The sequence below is a fragment of the Anabrus simplex genome, chromosome 6 (genome assembly GCF_040414725.1).
Source record: "Anabrus simplex isolate iqAnaSimp1 chromosome 6, ASM4041472v1, whole genome shotgun sequence".
NCBI lineage: Eukaryota > Metazoa > Arthropoda > Insecta > Orthoptera > Tettigoniidae > Anabrus > Anabrus simplex.
The window spans coordinates 114629544-114648407 of record NC_090270.1 but is presented as its reverse complement, the minus strand read 5'-3'; the positions used below and the strand labels follow the sequence as shown (position 1 = coordinate 114648407).

The 18864-nt window shown below is 39.5% G+C and overlaps 1 protein-coding gene across 4 annotated transcripts in view; it reads right to left on the bottom strand.

Moving 5' to 3' along the window:
* PGAP1 (GPI inositol-deacylase) overlaps positions 1-18864 on the bottom strand; it is a 202261-nt gene that overhangs the window by 38235 nt on the left and 145162 nt on the right. For all 4 annotated transcript variants that reach the window (XR_011018454.1, XM_068228327.1, XM_068228328.1 and 1 more), the window contains exon 13: positions 9622-10109. Coding sequence is in view for 3 of the 4 variants with exons in the window: in XM_068228327.1 (XP_068084428.1) it covers positions 9622-10109 (488 nt within the window). In the remaining variant the exon portion in view is untranslated. The remainder of the gene's footprint in view (positions 1-9621; positions 10110-18864) is intronic.

Genomic DNA, 18864 nt, shown 5'->3' with positions numbered 1-18864 from the left:
GTTATAAATGTAGAAGATAACCATGGACTATGAACGCGCTCAGCGGGAGTAGCAGTGGACATGAACCCGTGACCAACTTTAGCACCATGGAAGCTTAAAAAGGAAAAATGAGGGCCTTTCCTTAGGCCCGAGCTTGGATTTTTACGACATGATGATAAGTACTAAAATGTAATATTTTTTCTAAATAAATGCGCGGTTATTTCATATGTAGATCACATAAATTAGGTTAGGAATGTAAATTGCACGTATTCTTGAATTAGAGAGAACTTGTGAGTGGTCTTCATATTCATTTATATTCATCTTCATGGAATTAATAGTCTACTTCATGGGCTTAGAAATATATATCTAACGTAATGCATGTACATGATTTGATGAAAAATATTAGTTAGTCTGAGAGTGCTTAGATTAGGTAAATAAAAATTAAAAAATGCAGATTTGTATTTGTACTGATCCCAAACCGTAATATGTATAATTTATTTACGTGATATCCAAGCTCATTGTGATAATGCATGGTGATTATGCCTTCAAAATGGACTATCGGCTGTTAACATCAGGATAGGAGGGCACTCTTATTTTCACGTAATTTGCATGATAATATTTCTAGATGGCTGTATTAATTATTTGTGTAACTTGTGATATGCCTGGACAACGAACAAACGCCCTCCCATTGAGATTAGTGTTTTCCTTTAATGTAAAATATTTTCCCTTATGTATATGAGAATAACATTATGGATATGTTTAAAATCCATATTTGATTTTATTGGTTTGAGTTTAAAATGCAGGAAAAACCTAGGCTGTATTCTGTAATCGGATGGAAGCGAAACTGGTCATTCTGAGTTGAAGGATGTGAATATGAGAAAATGAACAGTGGCTTGATATTGTATTAAAGAATTGTGACAGGACAGTGAATTTATAAGCCAGTGGAGCTTTGGAAATATGAAATGAGATTATTTAACAATCATGGATTAGAGACGATTTGGTTTCGCCTTGAGATGTTGAGAAGATATTTCTGCCACACCAGGCCATTATTTGCTATGGCATTGACGTCCAGAGATTTACGACCTGAAGGGGAAACGGGAGTGCCCTTCCCTTGTAGAGGGTCACTGTTTGCTGCATTGTTCGAGCCAGCCCACTAAGAATGAATCCACGAAAGTTAGCACAAAACCAATTATAGTTCAAAGCATACTTTTAACTTTTTCATGTTTAATTTTATAATGAAATAACATAACCGGAATGCCAGTATTATTATTTATTTGTTGACCCTATGATTAATTAAGAAAGGGAGTTTTTATAGACCCATTTGTCGATGCCATCCTGGATATCATCGGTTCGAGTTGAGGCAACCATGGATTTTTGTTGTCACATGATTTCTTTTTCATTATACAGCCAATTGCATGTGTATATTGTTTATTGTTTCTTTTATATTATGTGTACATATTTTCCTCTTTTATACGTTCTTTTAGTCGTGTTTTACTCTTTATGTGGATGACAAAAAAAGTTTTATTTCGTTATTTTTGTCAATGGATTCATTGGGAAGTGGGTTCGATTTCTGGACCCGACATCAGTCATTTTATTTTGATTAGGATTTTATCGACTAGCATTCACTTATTCTTTTGTTTACTTTTTTGTAATATAATTAATTTAGCTAGGTGACCACTTCAAGTTATCTTCAATTTTTTTTGTTGTATAAATAATTGTTTCTGCTGATAGTGAAGAAAGTTCTTAATGATAACCGTCGCATTTATAAGGATATTTCTGATTAAAAAAAAAAAAGTTATACAAATGATAATGTAATATTTATCATCATGTCGGGAAGAAGAAAGAGGGAAAGGAGAAATCAACTTTGACATTTTACAATTTTGTATTTAGTCCATTGGACATTGCATATTCAATTATGATTATATTATAAGTATTCAGGGTCAATTTTAATTAATTTGATTTATCAAGGCTTAATAAATAGGTATTTAAACTTTTGTTTGCCTGTCATTTTGCCGGAAAACATTGTATCCCAAGTTTCCTTCCGTTCATTTATGCCTTTAAGCTAGTTACGTGTTATTTTTTTTATCTTTTGCCGTGAACGCACCATGGCCCTGGGAGGTCGGTGGTTTGATTCTATGGAACGGAAGGGTGCAGTAGATCCTTGCACGGTCGGAAGAGCTTTTGCTCACCCATCATTCTGAAAATTTTTCTTTTTTGTTCTTTCCAGATGAGGTGGCATTTGACTCTAGACTAAAAAGGTCCCTTTCCATCAAGCGCCTTGGCGTATGGTGCTATATGACGGTATCCCGATATTTTAGGGATTATCATGTAGTCATTTGGATCTATTGGGGCAAATGGCGTGGGGTGGAAAGGTAGCAATACATACATTATCATTATAGACTGTTATGCCTTTCAGCGTTCAGTCTGCAAGCCTCTGTGAATTTACTAAATGTCGCCACAATCCTCGATTTGCAACTAGTGCCTCATTTAGTTCTATACCTCTTATCTTTAAATCGTTAGAAACCAAGTCTAACCATCGTCGTCTTGGTCTCCCTCTACTTCTCTTACCCTCCACAGCAGAGTCCATTATTCTCCTAGGTAACCTATCCTCCTCCAGTCGCCTCACATGACCCCACCACCGAAGCCGGTTTATGTGCACAGCTTCATCCATCGAGTTCATTCCTAAATTAGCCTTTATCTCCTCATTCCAAGTACCCTCCTGCCATTGTTCCCATCTGTTTGTACCAGCAATCATTCTTGCTACTTTCATGTCTGTTACTTCTAACTTATGAATAAGATATCCTGAGTCCACCCAGCTTTCGTTCCGGTAAAGCAAAGTTGGTCTGAAAACAGACCGATGTAAAGATAGTTTCGTCTGGGAGCTGACTTCCTTCTTACAGAATACTGCTGATCGCAACTGCGAGCTCACTGCATTAGCTTGATTCAATCTCACTTACTACATTACCATCCTGGGAGAACACACAACCTAAATACTTGAAATTATCGACCTGTTCTTTTTTTTTTTTTTATACTAGTTGTTTTACGTCGCACCGACACAGATAGGTCTTACGGCGACGATGGGACAGGAAAGGGCTAGGAGTGGGAAGGAAGCGGCCATGGCCTTAATTAAGGTACAGCCCCAGCATTTGCCTGGTGTGAAAATGGGAAACCACGGAAAACCATTTTCAGGGCTGCCAACAGTGGGGTTCGAACCTACTATCTCCCGAATACTGGATACTGGCCCCTCTTAAGCGACTGCAGCTATCGAGCTCGACCTGTTCTAGCTTTTTATCACCAATCTGACATTCAATTCTGTTGAATTTCTTACCTACTGACATCAATTTAGTCTTCGAGAGGCTAATTTTCATACCATACTCATTGCACCTATTTTCAAGTTCTAAGATGTTAGACTGCAGGCTTTCGGCACAGTCTGCCATTAAGACCAAGTCGTCAGCATAGGCCAAACTGCTTACTACATTTCCACCTAACTGAATCCCTCCCTGCCATTTTATACCTTTCAGCAGATGATCCATGTAAACTACGAACAGCAAAGGTGAAAGATTACAGCCTTGTCTAACCCCTGTAAGTACCCTGAACCAAGAACTCATTCTACCATCAATTCTCACTGAAGCCCAATTGTCAACGTAAATGCCTTTGATTGCTTTTAATAATCTACCCTTAATTCCATAGTCCCCCAGTATGGCGAACATCTTTTCCGTCGGTACCCTGTCATATGCTTTCTCTAGATCTACAAAACATAAACACAACTGCCTATTCCTCTCGTAGCATTTTTCAATTACCTGGCGCATACTGAAAATCTGATCCTGACAGCCTCTCTGTGGTCTGAAACCACACTGGTTTTCATCCAACTTCCTCTCAACGACTGATTGCACCCTCCTTTCCAAGATGCCAGTAAATACTTTGCCTCGTATACTAATCAATGAGATACCTCGATAGTTGTTGCAATCCTTCCTGTTCCCTTGCTTATAGATAAGTGCAATTACAGCACTGCTTTTGTCCAATCTGAAGGTACCTTACCAACATTCCACGCTAATTTTACTACTCTATGAAGCCATTTCATCCCTGCATTCCTACTATACTTCACCATTTCAGGTCTAATTTCATCTATTCCTGCTGCTTTATGACAATGGAGTTTATTTACCATCCTTTCCACTTCCTTAAGCATAATTTCACCAACATCATTTTCCTCCTCCCCATGAGCTTGGCTGTATGCAACACCACCATGATGATTTCCTTTTACATTGAGAAGATGTTCAAAATATTCCCTCCACCTCTCCAGTGATTCCCTGGGATCTATTATGAGTTCACCTGAATTACTCAAAACACTGTTCAATTCCTTTTTCCCCTCCCTTCCTAAGATTCTTTATTACTGTCCAGAAAGGTTTCCCTGCTGCTTGACCTAGCCTTTCCAGGTTATTACCAAAATCTTCCCATGACTTCTTTTTGGATTCAACAAATATTTGTTTCGCTCTGTTTCTTTCATCTACGTACAAATCCCTGTCAGCCTCGGCCCTTGTTTGGAGCCATTTCTGATAAGCCTTCTTTTTACATTTACAGGCTGCTCTCACTTCATCATTCCACCAAGATGTTCGCCTTTTCCCATCTTTACACATAGTTGTTCCTAGGCATTCCCTTGCTGTTTCTACTACAGCATCCCTGTATGCCACCCATTCACTTTCTATATCCTGAACCTGCTTACTGTCTACTGTTCGAAACTTCTCACTAATCATATCCATGTACTTCTGTCTAATTTCCTCGTCCTGGATATTTTCTACCCTTAATCGTTTGCAGACATATTTCACTTTCTCTACCCTAGGCCTAGAGATACTTAGTTCACTACAGATCACATAGTGGTCTGTATGATCGAAAAATCCACAAAAAACTTGTACATTCCTAACATATTTCCTGAATTCAAAGTCTGTTAAGATATAGTCTATTATGGATCTGGTACCCCTAGCCTCCCATCTGTAGTGGTGAATAGCCTTTTGCTTGAAGAATGTATTCGTAACAGCTAAACCCATGCTAACACAGAAGTCCAGCAAATGCTTCCCATTCCCATTAGCTTCCATATCTTCCCCACATTTACCAATCACCCTTTCGTATCCTTCAGTTCTATTCCCAGCTCTCGCATTGAAATCGCCCATTAGCACTATTCTATCCTTGCTGTTGACCCCGACCACGATGTCACTCAATGCTTCATAAAACTTGTCAACTTCAACCTCATCTGCACCCTCACATGGTGAATACATGGACACAATTCTTGTCCTAATTCCTCCAACTGACAAATCTACCCACATCATTCGCTCATTTACGTGCCTAACAGAAACTATGTTGCGTGCAATGGTATTCCTGATAAAGAGCCCTACCATGGACTCTGCCGTTCCCTTTCTAACACCCGTCAAGTACACTTTATAATCTCCTCTCTCTTCCTCGTTATCTCCCCTTACCCAAATATCACTTACTTCTAGCACATCCAGATGCATGCTCTTTGCTGACTCAGCCAGTTCTACCTTCTTTCTTCTATAAGCCCCATTAATATTGATAGCTCCGCATCGAATTCCACTTCATTCGCCAAGTTGTTTCCTAGGAGTCCCTCGCCTGTCAAATGGGAGTAGGACTCCATTACTCCCATAGGTTCGAGTCTTGCTGAATATGTTCTGAGCTCGGTAAATTCATGAAGCAGGATGCTACCCTACTTGCACATAGTCCAAGTGAGGATCTCTCCTCTAACGGGTTATGGACCACCGGTGAATTGTATAGTCCTAGCCACCTGAGCACAAGGAGGGCCATGACTCAGAATATGTCCGAGATGCCACTCCCATTCCATAGCAACTGGTATCCCGACTCTCAGGACCACTTACTAGGCCACTCGGTCATTGCCCATGGTTCACGAACTAGGACGTGACTACAGTAACCCACAAACATGAACCATTTTGTTGATTTCCACACAAGAAAATAGAGTACAAAATATAACATCAAAAAATGCTGCAGAATTTTATTCACGTTTGGTTTTTGAACATTTATTTTTTCTTCTTTTTCTCTGGACTTCCCACTAAGAGTTCAGAGTTGGTGCAAGTGATTCAGTATCGGAAAGGTACTAATGAGTGACAAATCATATTATGTAAATATATATATAAAGAAAGATAGGAACACACAATAAGATAAACACAAGGACAGGTCAGCAGGGGAGCAACAGAAAGAGGAGGCAAGGACAACCAAGGAAACACAAAAGGAATAGGACAACCTCTCCATCTTCATACACTGCCCTGTTCAAGTTAGATATGCTCTCTCCTTATCAATTGCAATTTTTCTACATCTGTTTCTTCTCAGCCCCGATGAGCAAGATAATACAAAGATGAATATAGGTGGTAAAAGACTAAGGCACAGGGAAACATGGGAGAAGAAAATGAACCCAACAGATTAAGATAAGCAATATAAAGGGACAAATAATAATAATGTTAGTGTGTTTACGTCCCATTAACTACTTCTGACGGTTTTTGGAGATGCCGAGGTGCCGGAATTTTGTCCCGCAGGAGTTCATTTACGTGCCAGTGAATCTACCAACAGTCCAACATGAGGCTGACATATTTGACCACCTTCGTAATACTACCGGACTGAGCCAGGATCGAACATGCCAAGTTGGGGTTAGAAGGCCAGTGCCTCAACCGTCTGAGCCCCTCAGCCCAGCAGGGACAAACAAGTAACAATCAAGTTACATATAGAAAGATCCAATCCTACATTTCTATCTTACCATACATGACTTTGATTTTTCACTTGTTTGTCTCCTTCACAGTTTAACCTGTATTTTTGTAACAAAAATATAAATAATTCCCATTTGATTAAACAATTATCAAAACATGGTCTTATACTCCCCCCTCCACATTTTTACTTCTTAGCGAGTATCTCATGATGGTGCAGAGTATGCTTGTTTGCCACTGACCTCAAGATATGCTGTTAGTTATTATGTAGAATTATTCTGTATTGGTATTTAGAAATCATACATTTGAGTGAAATCAATGAAATGTGTTAAAGCTCATAAGCATGATTCCTGAATATGCAGCCGGTGATGATGGTGATTGTTGTTTAAAGGGGCCTAACATCTAGATCATCGGACCCTAATGGTACAAAATGAGACGAAATGGAATGACAAATTAAAAGTCCAAAATACTCCAATGACCAGAATTCAAAACGTGAGGATGAAGAATGAATGAATTTAAAACAATCAGTGGATCCGACCAACAATGTCTGGCATTCACAGAAACTGACGTGAAATAATAGTATTACTGACCAAGGAACTGCGTCTATTGCATAATAATGAATTGATGATGCTTTTAGTCTAAAGGGATCCAAAATCCAAGCCATCAGCCCCTCATAATGGTACTTATCGCTAGGAAAGTATAACCATGGTATTTGTCATGGTGAAGTACTAATCAAGTAGCGTAGACTCACTGTATTCCACACAGTATGGTACTACTCACAGGTAATGAAATTCGCACATGTAATACAGATCTAGGGTGTTTCACACATTGCGGCGCCATTTACAGGCAACGCAAACCTATGGTGTTCATCATGTAAGTGTACTAACCACAGGGACTCGCGCTATCCGTGGTGTTCCTCATATAGTGGGTACTAATCATAGGCAAGCCAGAACCATGGTGTCGCTCATATAGTGGTACTAATCACAGGAAAAGTAAAAGCCGGCACCGTACTCTTTTGCTACTAATCACAAACCTATTTGGTACCTAACATAGTGGTACTATGTGCAAGTAAAAGCAACCCATGGTGTTCCCCATGTGGTGATACTAATCACAAGTAGTTTCATGGTTCTAATTCAATCATCCTTAAAACATTGTGGTCCTAGAACTCTAGACTGGTTGGTTAAATTCTTTAATGACATTTTAAGAAAGGGTAGATTTCCATCCCTTCTCAAGAGAACTAAAATAGTTGCCATTCTAAAGCCTAGGAAAAGTGGAAAATGTCCAGAGGATTATCGTCCAATCGCACTCTTAATCATATGCTATAAGCTAATTGAAAGAATGATCCATAACAGAATCTCAACTACAGCCTTCCAACACATACCAATTGAACAAGCCAGATTCCGACCAGAACAAAGCTGCTGTGAACAAATATTGAGAATGGGTTTCAAGACAAGAAGAATACCATTGCAGTATTTGTTGACTTGACATCAGCCTATAATACAGTTTGGCAACAAGGAATGATTTTGAAATTCTTGAAGATTATTCCCTGTAAGTGTCCCTCACGACACTTCTCAACAACATGCTATGCAATAGAGTATTTGAGGTACATTTCAATGGCAGCGTGAGCAAGCCTTATGTACTGAATAGTACAAATATTATGGTTCATTAAAATTAAAAAAAAGTGTTTGGTACAATTACCAAGAAACCCTGGTACCTTTTACTTCTGTCATGGGCAGCAACGATGAGATAAATCAGCATGAATGAGTGAATATCACCATGATTTGATAACTTGTCCATCCGCTGGTTGGTTTTGCAATGATATGATGGAGATAGTATGATGCAGGAACAGTAACGAAGTTGACAATAAACAACAGAGCCAAAATGAGTATCTACCATGTACGCATGTTTTGTCTCAGTCAGTGTATATGTCCCCTACCACAGACAACTCCGCTACCATGCGCTCACTGTTATAATGGCTGTTTCGTAAGTTTTGTACAACTTTTGTAACCACCTATTTTTTCTAAATACTTTCCAGACATGTTGCTTGCAAAGTCTGTCTTCTGTTCCTTCAAAGATGATGATCCTGATATTCATTAAAAGTATTTTGAACACATAGCAGAAAGATGGAGAAAAAATGGATATAAAAGAACTGAGATTGATGAAAAAAAAGCCCATCTGTTTGAAGATGGAAATCATCCTTGTCATTTTCTGCTTTCATGTTTGCCCTTGTCTCCTCTTTCTGTTGCCTCCTCTTCCCCCACTGACCTCTCATTTTTTTACAAGTTGCTTTATGTCGCACCGACACTGATAGGTCTTATGGTGATGATAGGACAGGAAAGGGCTAGGAGTGGGAAGGAAATGACTGTAGCCTTAGTTAAGGTACAGCCCCAGCATTTGCCTGGTGTGAAAATGGAAAACCACGGAAAACCATCTTCAGGGCTGCCAAGAGTGGGGTTCGAACCCACTATCTCCCGAATACTGGATACTGGCCGCACTTAAGCAACTGCAGCTATCGAGCTCGGTGTCCTTATCCTACTAGAGTATATATTTATTTTCATGTTTGTATCTTTCTAAATGCCTTGACAAGTAATAATTAGCAAAGTTTGCAACATGGATACCAAAATATGCATGGCTGTACATGCTACAAAAGAAATGAATTAGTGGATCATACTGTGAAATGCCAGTTAGCTTGATCAGGTTACAAAATGTACATTAACTTCCCTTTCACACTGTACTATCACCTGAACTGAGTGAATGAATTTAAGAGGGAAAGGTAAGTTACACGTTAGAGGCATAGGGATATATGGCTAACTTTTCAGATTGTGGCACATGAATAATGTTTATGACTTTCAACAATAACCCTGATAGTGTTCTGTTTCACTTTAAAGACAAGCAAATAAATATAAAATACTTAAAAACTTACCGATAGTTGTGGGCCCAGACCAACACTGATGGTATATTAACAATAGTTACCATTAACCATAACAAAAGGGCTGTAAAACTAAAATGAAGTTCTGACAGAGAGGCATGTGATTCACTATCACTTGAACAGTTGCTATTTGAGAAACTTTCTTTCTTTGCACCTGAAGTTTCATCTTTGTTTTCATCAGTACTGCATGCGAGTACCTCTGTCTCATCTACATAATCCTTATCTGTAACCGCAACAGGTTCTAAACTTTCTATCTGCTCAGATTTGATTTCTAGTTCGCTGACTTCAGTCACGTCTTCTTTCTCAGCACATTCTTCTTCTTTCAAAGGTTCCGATGATCTTGCCTCTGCTGACTGCTGATCAGCACTTGTACTTGATTGTGGGATCACTTTTTCAGTCTTCTTACTTTCCTTCTTCCTAGTCAGTAATGATAAGGAGTACTTGAGCAAATCTTCTAAATAGTCTTCATACATTTTGCAGAGCTACAAAGATATCAAAACATGTGTCCAGTAAGTTTTGGTAACTGTTAGGTTTGTAAAATTACAATACAAAAAAGTGGCATATTATTGAACTAAAGATTATATTAATTCACATTTTAAATATGACAGTAGCTACACATAATTATGTTTTCTGGTTTGCAAATTTCTCAAGTGTCACACAATGTTGATTAATATATCAGATAAAAGTTCATGAAGAGATTCTGCTGAGTTATTTACTAAATGGATTATATAGACTGCTCTCATCTCATTTCTTTTTAGACAAAGACTATCATATCGTTATGAAACACTGCATTATTAATCCACTTTGCATGTGGGGTGAGCACAATGCTCACAATTGTTTTCAAGTATCTCTGCACAATAGCAAGTTAAATTTATTTTGTAAGTTATGGTATTTGTTTCTCCTTGTTTCTTACATACAGAAGGGTGAATTAAGCCTGCAAGGTTCTGGATATTTGGACTATATTTAGGGGTCACAATCATATTCAACTTTGTGAATATGTTTGAAAATAAAAGCAAATAATACAAACAAACAAAATCACGCTCATTGTTCAAAACAAAACAAAACCCACAGCACTACAGATCTGATGGACGCCGGCCTACCAAGCGAATGCCGCTCAGCCCAAATGCCTGCAGATTACAACGTGATGCATGGTCAGTGCGACAAATTCTCTCAGCAGTTATTCTTGGTTTTCTAGACCGAAGTCACTATCTCACCATCAAACAGCTCTTCAATTGTAATCACATAGACTGAGTAGACCTCGAACCAATCCTCAGGTCCAGGTAAAAAGCCCTGATCTGACCGGGAAATGAAACTGGGGCCTCCAGGTAAGAGGCAGGCATGCTACCTCTTAACTGCAGGGCTGGCCATTTTTTACGTAACAAAATTTACTTCACTGGAGAAAACACACATTATAGAGAATAATGTTATGTATATTATTCATTGAAAACTAGCCCATAATTCTGTGAACGTACTAGTGAAAGTCACATGCAGTTGCGATTGCTAAATATGGTCCATCTCAGCTGAATTTGTTTTGCAACATGTATTTCAGTGAAGTGAAGAAAGGCAAGCTTGAAGAAGGAAAAAGAATTTAAAAAAAAACAATTTTCAGCCCTATTTTTGAACCACAGTACTGTATAGTGTTTAAAGGAGCAAATGATGTGGTCACACCCCCTATGACTACTGTTTCGAGTCATTCCAGATAGGGCGAAGTATTTTTCACAAGTAGATACATAAACTATACTATTAATTATTCCATACATAGAAAGTTAAGTTCATTTTGGAGACCCAAAGCAATTAGGCCTACACTCACAAGAAAAAGGATCAGTCATTCAAAAACTGAATACATCTAACTCAGCAAATCAGATCATGATCCTGACTAGTTTTGTTCCATGGGAAGGAAACTTGTTTGTCCTGTATACGGCCTTCCAGTTATTCAAGGTATTCCTCTAAATCCGTATCTGTATTTCCTGTTTGTGGAGCACACCCTTGAATTATATCTTTAATACCAGTTTCAAGTCTCAATCTGACCTTAATCAACCTGTCATTTATGTTTTCCACCAATTCTAGGTATTCCTTTAGGTCTTTTCTAATTATGAGACCTACACCATTTTTGGCTTCTCTTCCTCCACTATAGTATAAGGTGTATCCTTTCTTTAGTTTCCTCTCATCTTTTTCTTTCCATTTGGTCTCACTGATTCCCAGCAATGCTATATCTTTGGCAACCATAAAATCTACAATTTCTTCCACTTTCCCGGTTAGTGTCACTACATTGATGGTCGCTATCTTGATATATTTGGTGGATGGTCACCCATTTCTCACATTTCTCCCAGCACCACAAGAATTGCACGTCGCTTGTGATGAACGCCCTAGCATTTTGGAGTACTTTTTCATTTTCAGTGAAGTAACTAACATCCGTCACTGAGGACTAGGGATTAGCAGGGTAGCTTCCCACTAGTTTGGCTTAGATTCTATTCCCAGTTTGACTACAAATTCAAGGCTAACTTGAGGGACTAATGCAATAAAAGAAGTGCATTAAAATCCCACTTTTCATCACCCCAGAATTGGTTTCATGTTCTTTTAAGAGAGCACTTAACATAAATCATGACTACTTCCTTTCCAATCCTTGTTCCAATACATTTCATTAACCACATATCAGAACAGACACCACAGGTTATCAGACAGATCTTATACACACAAAGCAAATGATAGGATAGTCCATCAAGATATCTGAAATTACTGTCGGGAAGCAGCAACACAAAAAGAACATAGATCACTGGTATCAATAATAATAATAATGTTATTTGTTTTACGTCCCACTAACTACTTTTTGAGGTCTTCAGAGACGCCGAGGTACCGGAATTTAGTCCCGCAGGAGTTCTTTTACGTGCCAGTAAATCTACCGACACGGGGCTGTCGTATTTGAGCACCTTCAAATACCACCGGAATGAGCCAGGATCGAACCTGCCAAGTTGGGGTTAGAAGGCCAGCGCCTTAACCGTCTGAGCCACTCAGCCCGGCAGATCACTGGTATCAATAAGAAAACTGGTTGAAGGAATTCTGCATTACTACTAGTCACTGGAGAGGGCTAGCTATCGCATGATGGCATATGCACACTTGGAGAAATTTGATTCAGCAGTTACATACTTTAAATCATTTTAAGCAGAACATAATTTTTTGGAATTTCAAACTGATGCTATTTATCCTGAAGCTGCCAATGAGACTTCTCTGCACCCCTTACAGTATGGTATTCTGTTGAGAGCATTTCCAGGATTTGTGACGGACTGAGGAAGAGGTGTATCAAGGCACTCGGGAAATGCTTGTTTATCTGTATCTTAGCTTGAAATAGTGCAATGTAAGTCGTCAAGGTTGCAGTAAATGTTTGGATGGGGAGTGCCCCGACTAAACTCACTGCTATACACTGATGAGCTACTGAATTAGAAATACCTGCCTAGTAGTGTGCTCTGATGATGGCAGTGACATGGCGTGACACAGACTCCACAAGATATCAAAAGTGTTGCGGAGCCATACTGTTCCATGACCGTGCACAACCTCCCATAATGCACAGAGATTGTTGGAGTAGGATGTGGAGATCCCTCTTGATAACATCTCAGAGGTGCTCAACAGGACTGAAGCTGGGTGACCTTTAGGACTAAGCAACCATCCTCATGTCTGTGGAGTGTTCACTGAACCAATCAGCCACAATTCAGGATCGATGGGCTGGTGCATTGTCTTGCTGCAGGAAAACGTTTCCTGCAGGGTGATGGAGGTGAATGTACGGGTGGACATGACAGTTGGTTCCTGTAATGTTCGCCAGTGAGGGATGTTGACAAATACAGAAGGGGTCCCATTTCATCCCACGTGAACAGTCCTCATACTAGAATACCAATATTATCAGCTAAGAGGACTGGCAAGAGGGACCCTCTGTCTCATGCTGGATGACAGACTTGTACCCTGTCATTGTCGTGTAGCAACTGGTATGTCGATTTATCTGTCCAGGTGACCTTTTCCCATACTTCAAAAAGTCCAAAGGTGATGTTCCTTTGCCCTTGTCAGTCATTGTGCCTCATTGTGCCTTCTGAAGTGCAGTGAGCAGAGGTACCCCTGTGGGGTGGTGACCCTTGTACTCTATTGTGGGGAGATCGTTCTAGATGGCATAGCTGCTCACACTTCACTGTTGTCCAGCACGAAAATCACTACCGATCTGCTGCACTCCAGGCTCGTCTATCACCTCTTACCATCCGAGCTAGATGACTGCGACCTTTGTCATCAACATGTACTCCGTGGCAATTGACCCTGGTGGTGGTATTTTCTGAATCCACATACAGTAGAACCTCGATAATTCGAAATCGGTTAATTCAAAATCCCACGTAATTCGAAGAAGCTCTCGTTCCCGGAAACATGAGATACAGTTTTGCATGTTATTTAAATTGTTTAATTCGAAATACGGATAATTCGTAATTCGAAGTACAATGTCGGCCCCATTACTGAAATTCAGACTTTTAATTCGAAACTGCCTTTACATTTTAAAACAACAGTATGTTACAGAGTAATTTCAACTCGAAATTTATCCGCGTCATAATCGAACGCGTTCCGGAACGTGGAGGGGTAGCTTTCCGCACTTACACTCACTTCGGTGGGTCTACAGTGCGCTTCATGATTGCCAAGTTGAATGAAATCGGAATTCTTTTGTATTCAACCTTTTAAAGAACGCCGTAATATTACGCAACAGGCAGTGTGCGGGAAGACAGAATGCGCGAAAACTGGCGATGCCGACAGTTGACGAAAAAGCGTGGCTCACACAATAAATTCATAGGGACCGAACAATACTGTCATTGTCGATGAAACTGCATTGCTTTATTTTAATGCGAGCCCAAATGGTCTTATGGTTTTGAAGGAGAAAGTGCCAGCCGGAGAATCGTACAAGGGTCGGGGATGGGGGTCATTGTAGTGCGTTGCAATTGCAATGTACATGGAAGTGAGAAACTTTATCCCCTCGTCACAGAAAAGTTCGATAAGCTACAATCTTTTAAGGGCGTCGGGCACTTTCCATCCCAGTACAAAGCATCTAAAAATGCAAACAGTACAGATATCCAAAAAATAATGCATTTGCACAGGGGAACCATCATAATTTATCCTCGTCTTTGAATTGTGTGGTTTTTTTTTCTTTCGTTGCGTGAGGTTGTGTCGTCAGTGATTTATCCAAGTGCATTATTTGAACATTGTAAATGCACCTTGTTGGATACTTTTCGGAAATAGATTTTCCATGGCATTGGAAAGGTTTAAACTGTGAATTGAGGTGATTGCATGTATTAATGGGTCTTATAATACTTTGTGACGCGGCATGTGTTTACATTTCTGAAGTACGAGAGAAGTGCCATGGCGGGAAATCGTACAAGGATAGAGTCACAGGAAAGTTTGATTTTAAGGGCATCGGGTACTTTCTGTATAAATACAAGGCATCTAAAATGCATACAGTATAGTACTCCTATGAATAAAGCACTTGCACATGGGAGCCAGCATAGATTTCTCCTTGTCTTTGAATCATGCTTTTTTTTTTTCTTTCTTTCATTGCGTGAGGTTATATTTGCCAGTGAGATATGCAAGTGCATTATTTGAATACTGTAAATGCACATTTTTGGATAAATTTTGGAAATATTTCTTTTTTCATAGCATTTGAAAGGTATAAACTGTAAATCAAGGTTAACTGCATGCAGTAACGGGCCTTAGAATATTTCATAACGCGGCAAGTGTTGGTACTTCTGAATTGCAAATTGGCGGTTAATTCAAAATCACGTAATTCAAAGTCCAATTTTTGAGTCCCAACGACTTCGAATTAATGAGGTTTTACTGTACTCATGGAACACTCTTGACACAGTGGCTCATGGAAAGCCAGTCCTTGCAAGTCTTTGGAGATGGAATGACCCATACATCTAGCACCGATAACCTGGTCGCAATCAAACATGCAGAGATCTCGTGTCTTGCCCATCCTGTGGGGTTTAACTGTTACCGTATTTCCCGGCATAATCGTCGCACTTTATATACCAAAATTTTCGAAAAAATAGTAGGGTGCAACCATTATACGAAGAATTTTTAATACCAGTATTTGTATTACTCAAAAAATTTGTTTATAACTAAATTGTACATGATACAATTTTAAGATGCACGTAATACTCGCGTTTATACATTAAAATAATGCAGCAATTTGTTATCAGTTAAGCTCGTTGGTTGCGACACACTAGTGCGCTTGCGCAAAGCTCGCAAACCAGAGCACTAGCTAGTGCGGTGTAGATCTACTGTAGTTGACCGTGTTCCAAGACGTCAGTAACAAACATTCATTTTTTCAATTTGTTTTAAACATACGGTAATTAGGATAATATTTCTTCCCAGTTATTGATGATTTTACATTACATTACTGACGGGTTTATAAAATAAAACTTTAATACCATTGGATAATAATTATCTTGACTGCTTGGGTAAAAGTTTTCATCCCATGCCCGGACACTTATGACGTAGTAGTAAGAGTCTAGCGATGACAACTAAGCCATCGTAAATAATTCGGCTGACCGTGAGCTGAATAATTCCATAGAAATCTGTGTTATTGTATTGGATTTCACTTTGTGCGCAATAACGCAGGAGCCGGCCCCATGGTGTTGGGGAAGTGTGCTTGCCTCTTACACGGAGGCCCCAGGTTCAATTCACGGTCGGGTCAGGGAATTTTACCTGTATCTGAGAGCTGGTTCGAGGTCCACTTAACCTATGTGATTACAATTGAGGAGCTATCTGACGGTGAGATGGCGGCTCCGGTCTAGAGAGCCAAGAATAACGGCCGTGAGGATTCGTCGTGCTGACCACACGACACCTCGTAATCTGCAGGCCTTCAGACTGAGCAGCAGTCGCTTGCTAGGCCAAGGTCCTTCGCAACTGTTGCGCCGGGGGGCGGGTGGCTGTAATAATGCAGAATTCTATCAGACCTCTTGTCTACTAGAAGACAAGTGTGTGTTGGTACTGGTATTTCCTGGCGACGTTGCCGATAAGCGATAACTTACAGCCTTACATATTTCAAATGAGAACTCATAATATGTAGGTGGTGAATAAATTGTACTCTCGTGACTACGTTGTCAAACTGCCGATAGCCTCCGGTAAGCCATGCGTCGTACATATACCGGTATTATTTATTTATACGTTGTGCAACATCAGGCAAATGTGACTGTGTTACCGAATTGCCCATAAACCATACACGAATTTAAATTGCGCATTCATTTCCAACTTACATTGCAGTTCCATTTACCTTTTAACCATATTGGTGAACAAATTTGGACGTGCGACGATTATGCGATTAAATGTTTAAAGTCTGATTTTTGTATTGAAAATAAAGGATGCGATGATTACATGGTGGCGACGATTACGCCGGGAAATACGGTACTCATACGGCCAGTATGAGGTCAGACGACATTGCACTCGTGTGCTATGGAATACTGTTAGATTCTTTTGTTTGTTCGTAATTTGCTTTACATCACTGACACATATAGGTCTTATGGCGACGGTAGGAGAGGAAATGGTTTAAGAACGGCGCTATTACGTTTACCATGCCGACCAGAGTGCCATTTTGCCAAAATGACAGCTATCTCTAATTCAATTGCTTATGAGTGTATAGGATAAGCAGTAATACTAGAACAGATAGATCTACAGGGTTATTCACCTAACATGTTACACGCAAATAACTTCTAAACCATTAAAGATATCAGCATTCTGTTTTCATATTCGTAAATGGTACACAGGGTCTTTGTAAAATAACGTGCTACTTAGTCTCATGGGATGATTAACAACTGAGATATTGATACTAACTCCATATTTTTAAATGGAACAGCACAAATTTATACAAATGATTTAAAAGTTCATCTGCATACAAGTTCAAATATGTATTTTCAAAATCGGACAATTACTTTTTGAGATATAAATAAGAACAGCACGAGCGGTTTTGCATGCCGCATCTGACGGCGTGAAGTCGGGCAAGGACATAATGAGGCGCAAGCTGCTTCCTGGCCTTGATTCCAGCCACAGAACGGATAGCAGGCATGTACTGTAAACATAATGTGATGTACCGTAACATACCCTGGGTGTGCAACGTTATTGTATGACTGGCGAACACACAACAGGGAAGGGAGATTAAAGTTGTATTGTTTTGTTTTGACATGTAATAGGCTGCGCTTAGTTTAGCGTTTTTTCTGATGGATGGGAATGGGAAGGATTTGGAAAGAAAGTCGGCGCTGGCTTATCACAAAGGTACCTATCCGGTATTTGCCTGGTGTTGAACATGGGACACCATGAAAATCAATGTCAGGTTGGGCGAGGCAGGACTCGAATTTACGTTCTCCCCAATGCACGCTACTACAGTCGCGCTGGAGCTCTGCGGAGGTTAATGCGTGTAAAATAAAACATAAATAATAGTGTTGCTGCCATCTTACTATGAACAGCTCTGAACATTTTCTTTTCTAGAAGGAGCTCTTCCAGTGTTTTGTGTTATGTTTATTTCTCAACTCATAGAGTAGTATGAACTGTACACTAAAACCTGTGACAACTATAGCTTTCGTTATGTTCCATTCAAGCCAAAGTACTTATTTTATTCGTTTTAAACACATCAACCCTTTCTGTCCTGTCATGTGTTCGCCTGTCATACACACTTTGCAAACCCACCACATGTGTACGAGGTGCTTATATGCCTGGTACCCATTCTGTGGCTGAACTCACTTCCAGGAAACTGCTTGCGCCTCAATATGTCCTTGCCCAATTTCACGCCGTCTGATGTGGCATGCAAAACAGCGCATGCTGTTCTTACTTATATCTCAAAAAGTAATAGTCCGATTTTGAAAATACTTACATATTTGAACTTGTACGCAGATGAACTTTTAAATCAGCTGTATAAATTTGTGCCATTCTATTTAAAAATATGGAGTTAGTATCAATATCTCAGTTGTTAATCACCCCATGAGACTACGTAGCACGTTATTTTATAAGACCCTGTGTTACCATTTATGAATCTGAAAACAGAATGCTGATATCTTAAATGGTTTAGAAGTTATTTGCGTGTAACATGTTAGGTGAATAACCCTGTACTGTATACATAAATGCCAGAGATGAAGAAAATATCAAAAAAAGAAATATGTGATATGGTTACTGCACACGCTGGAGTCCGTTTTAAATTTTCTGGACATTTTAATGCTCTTCTCAACAGAAAAT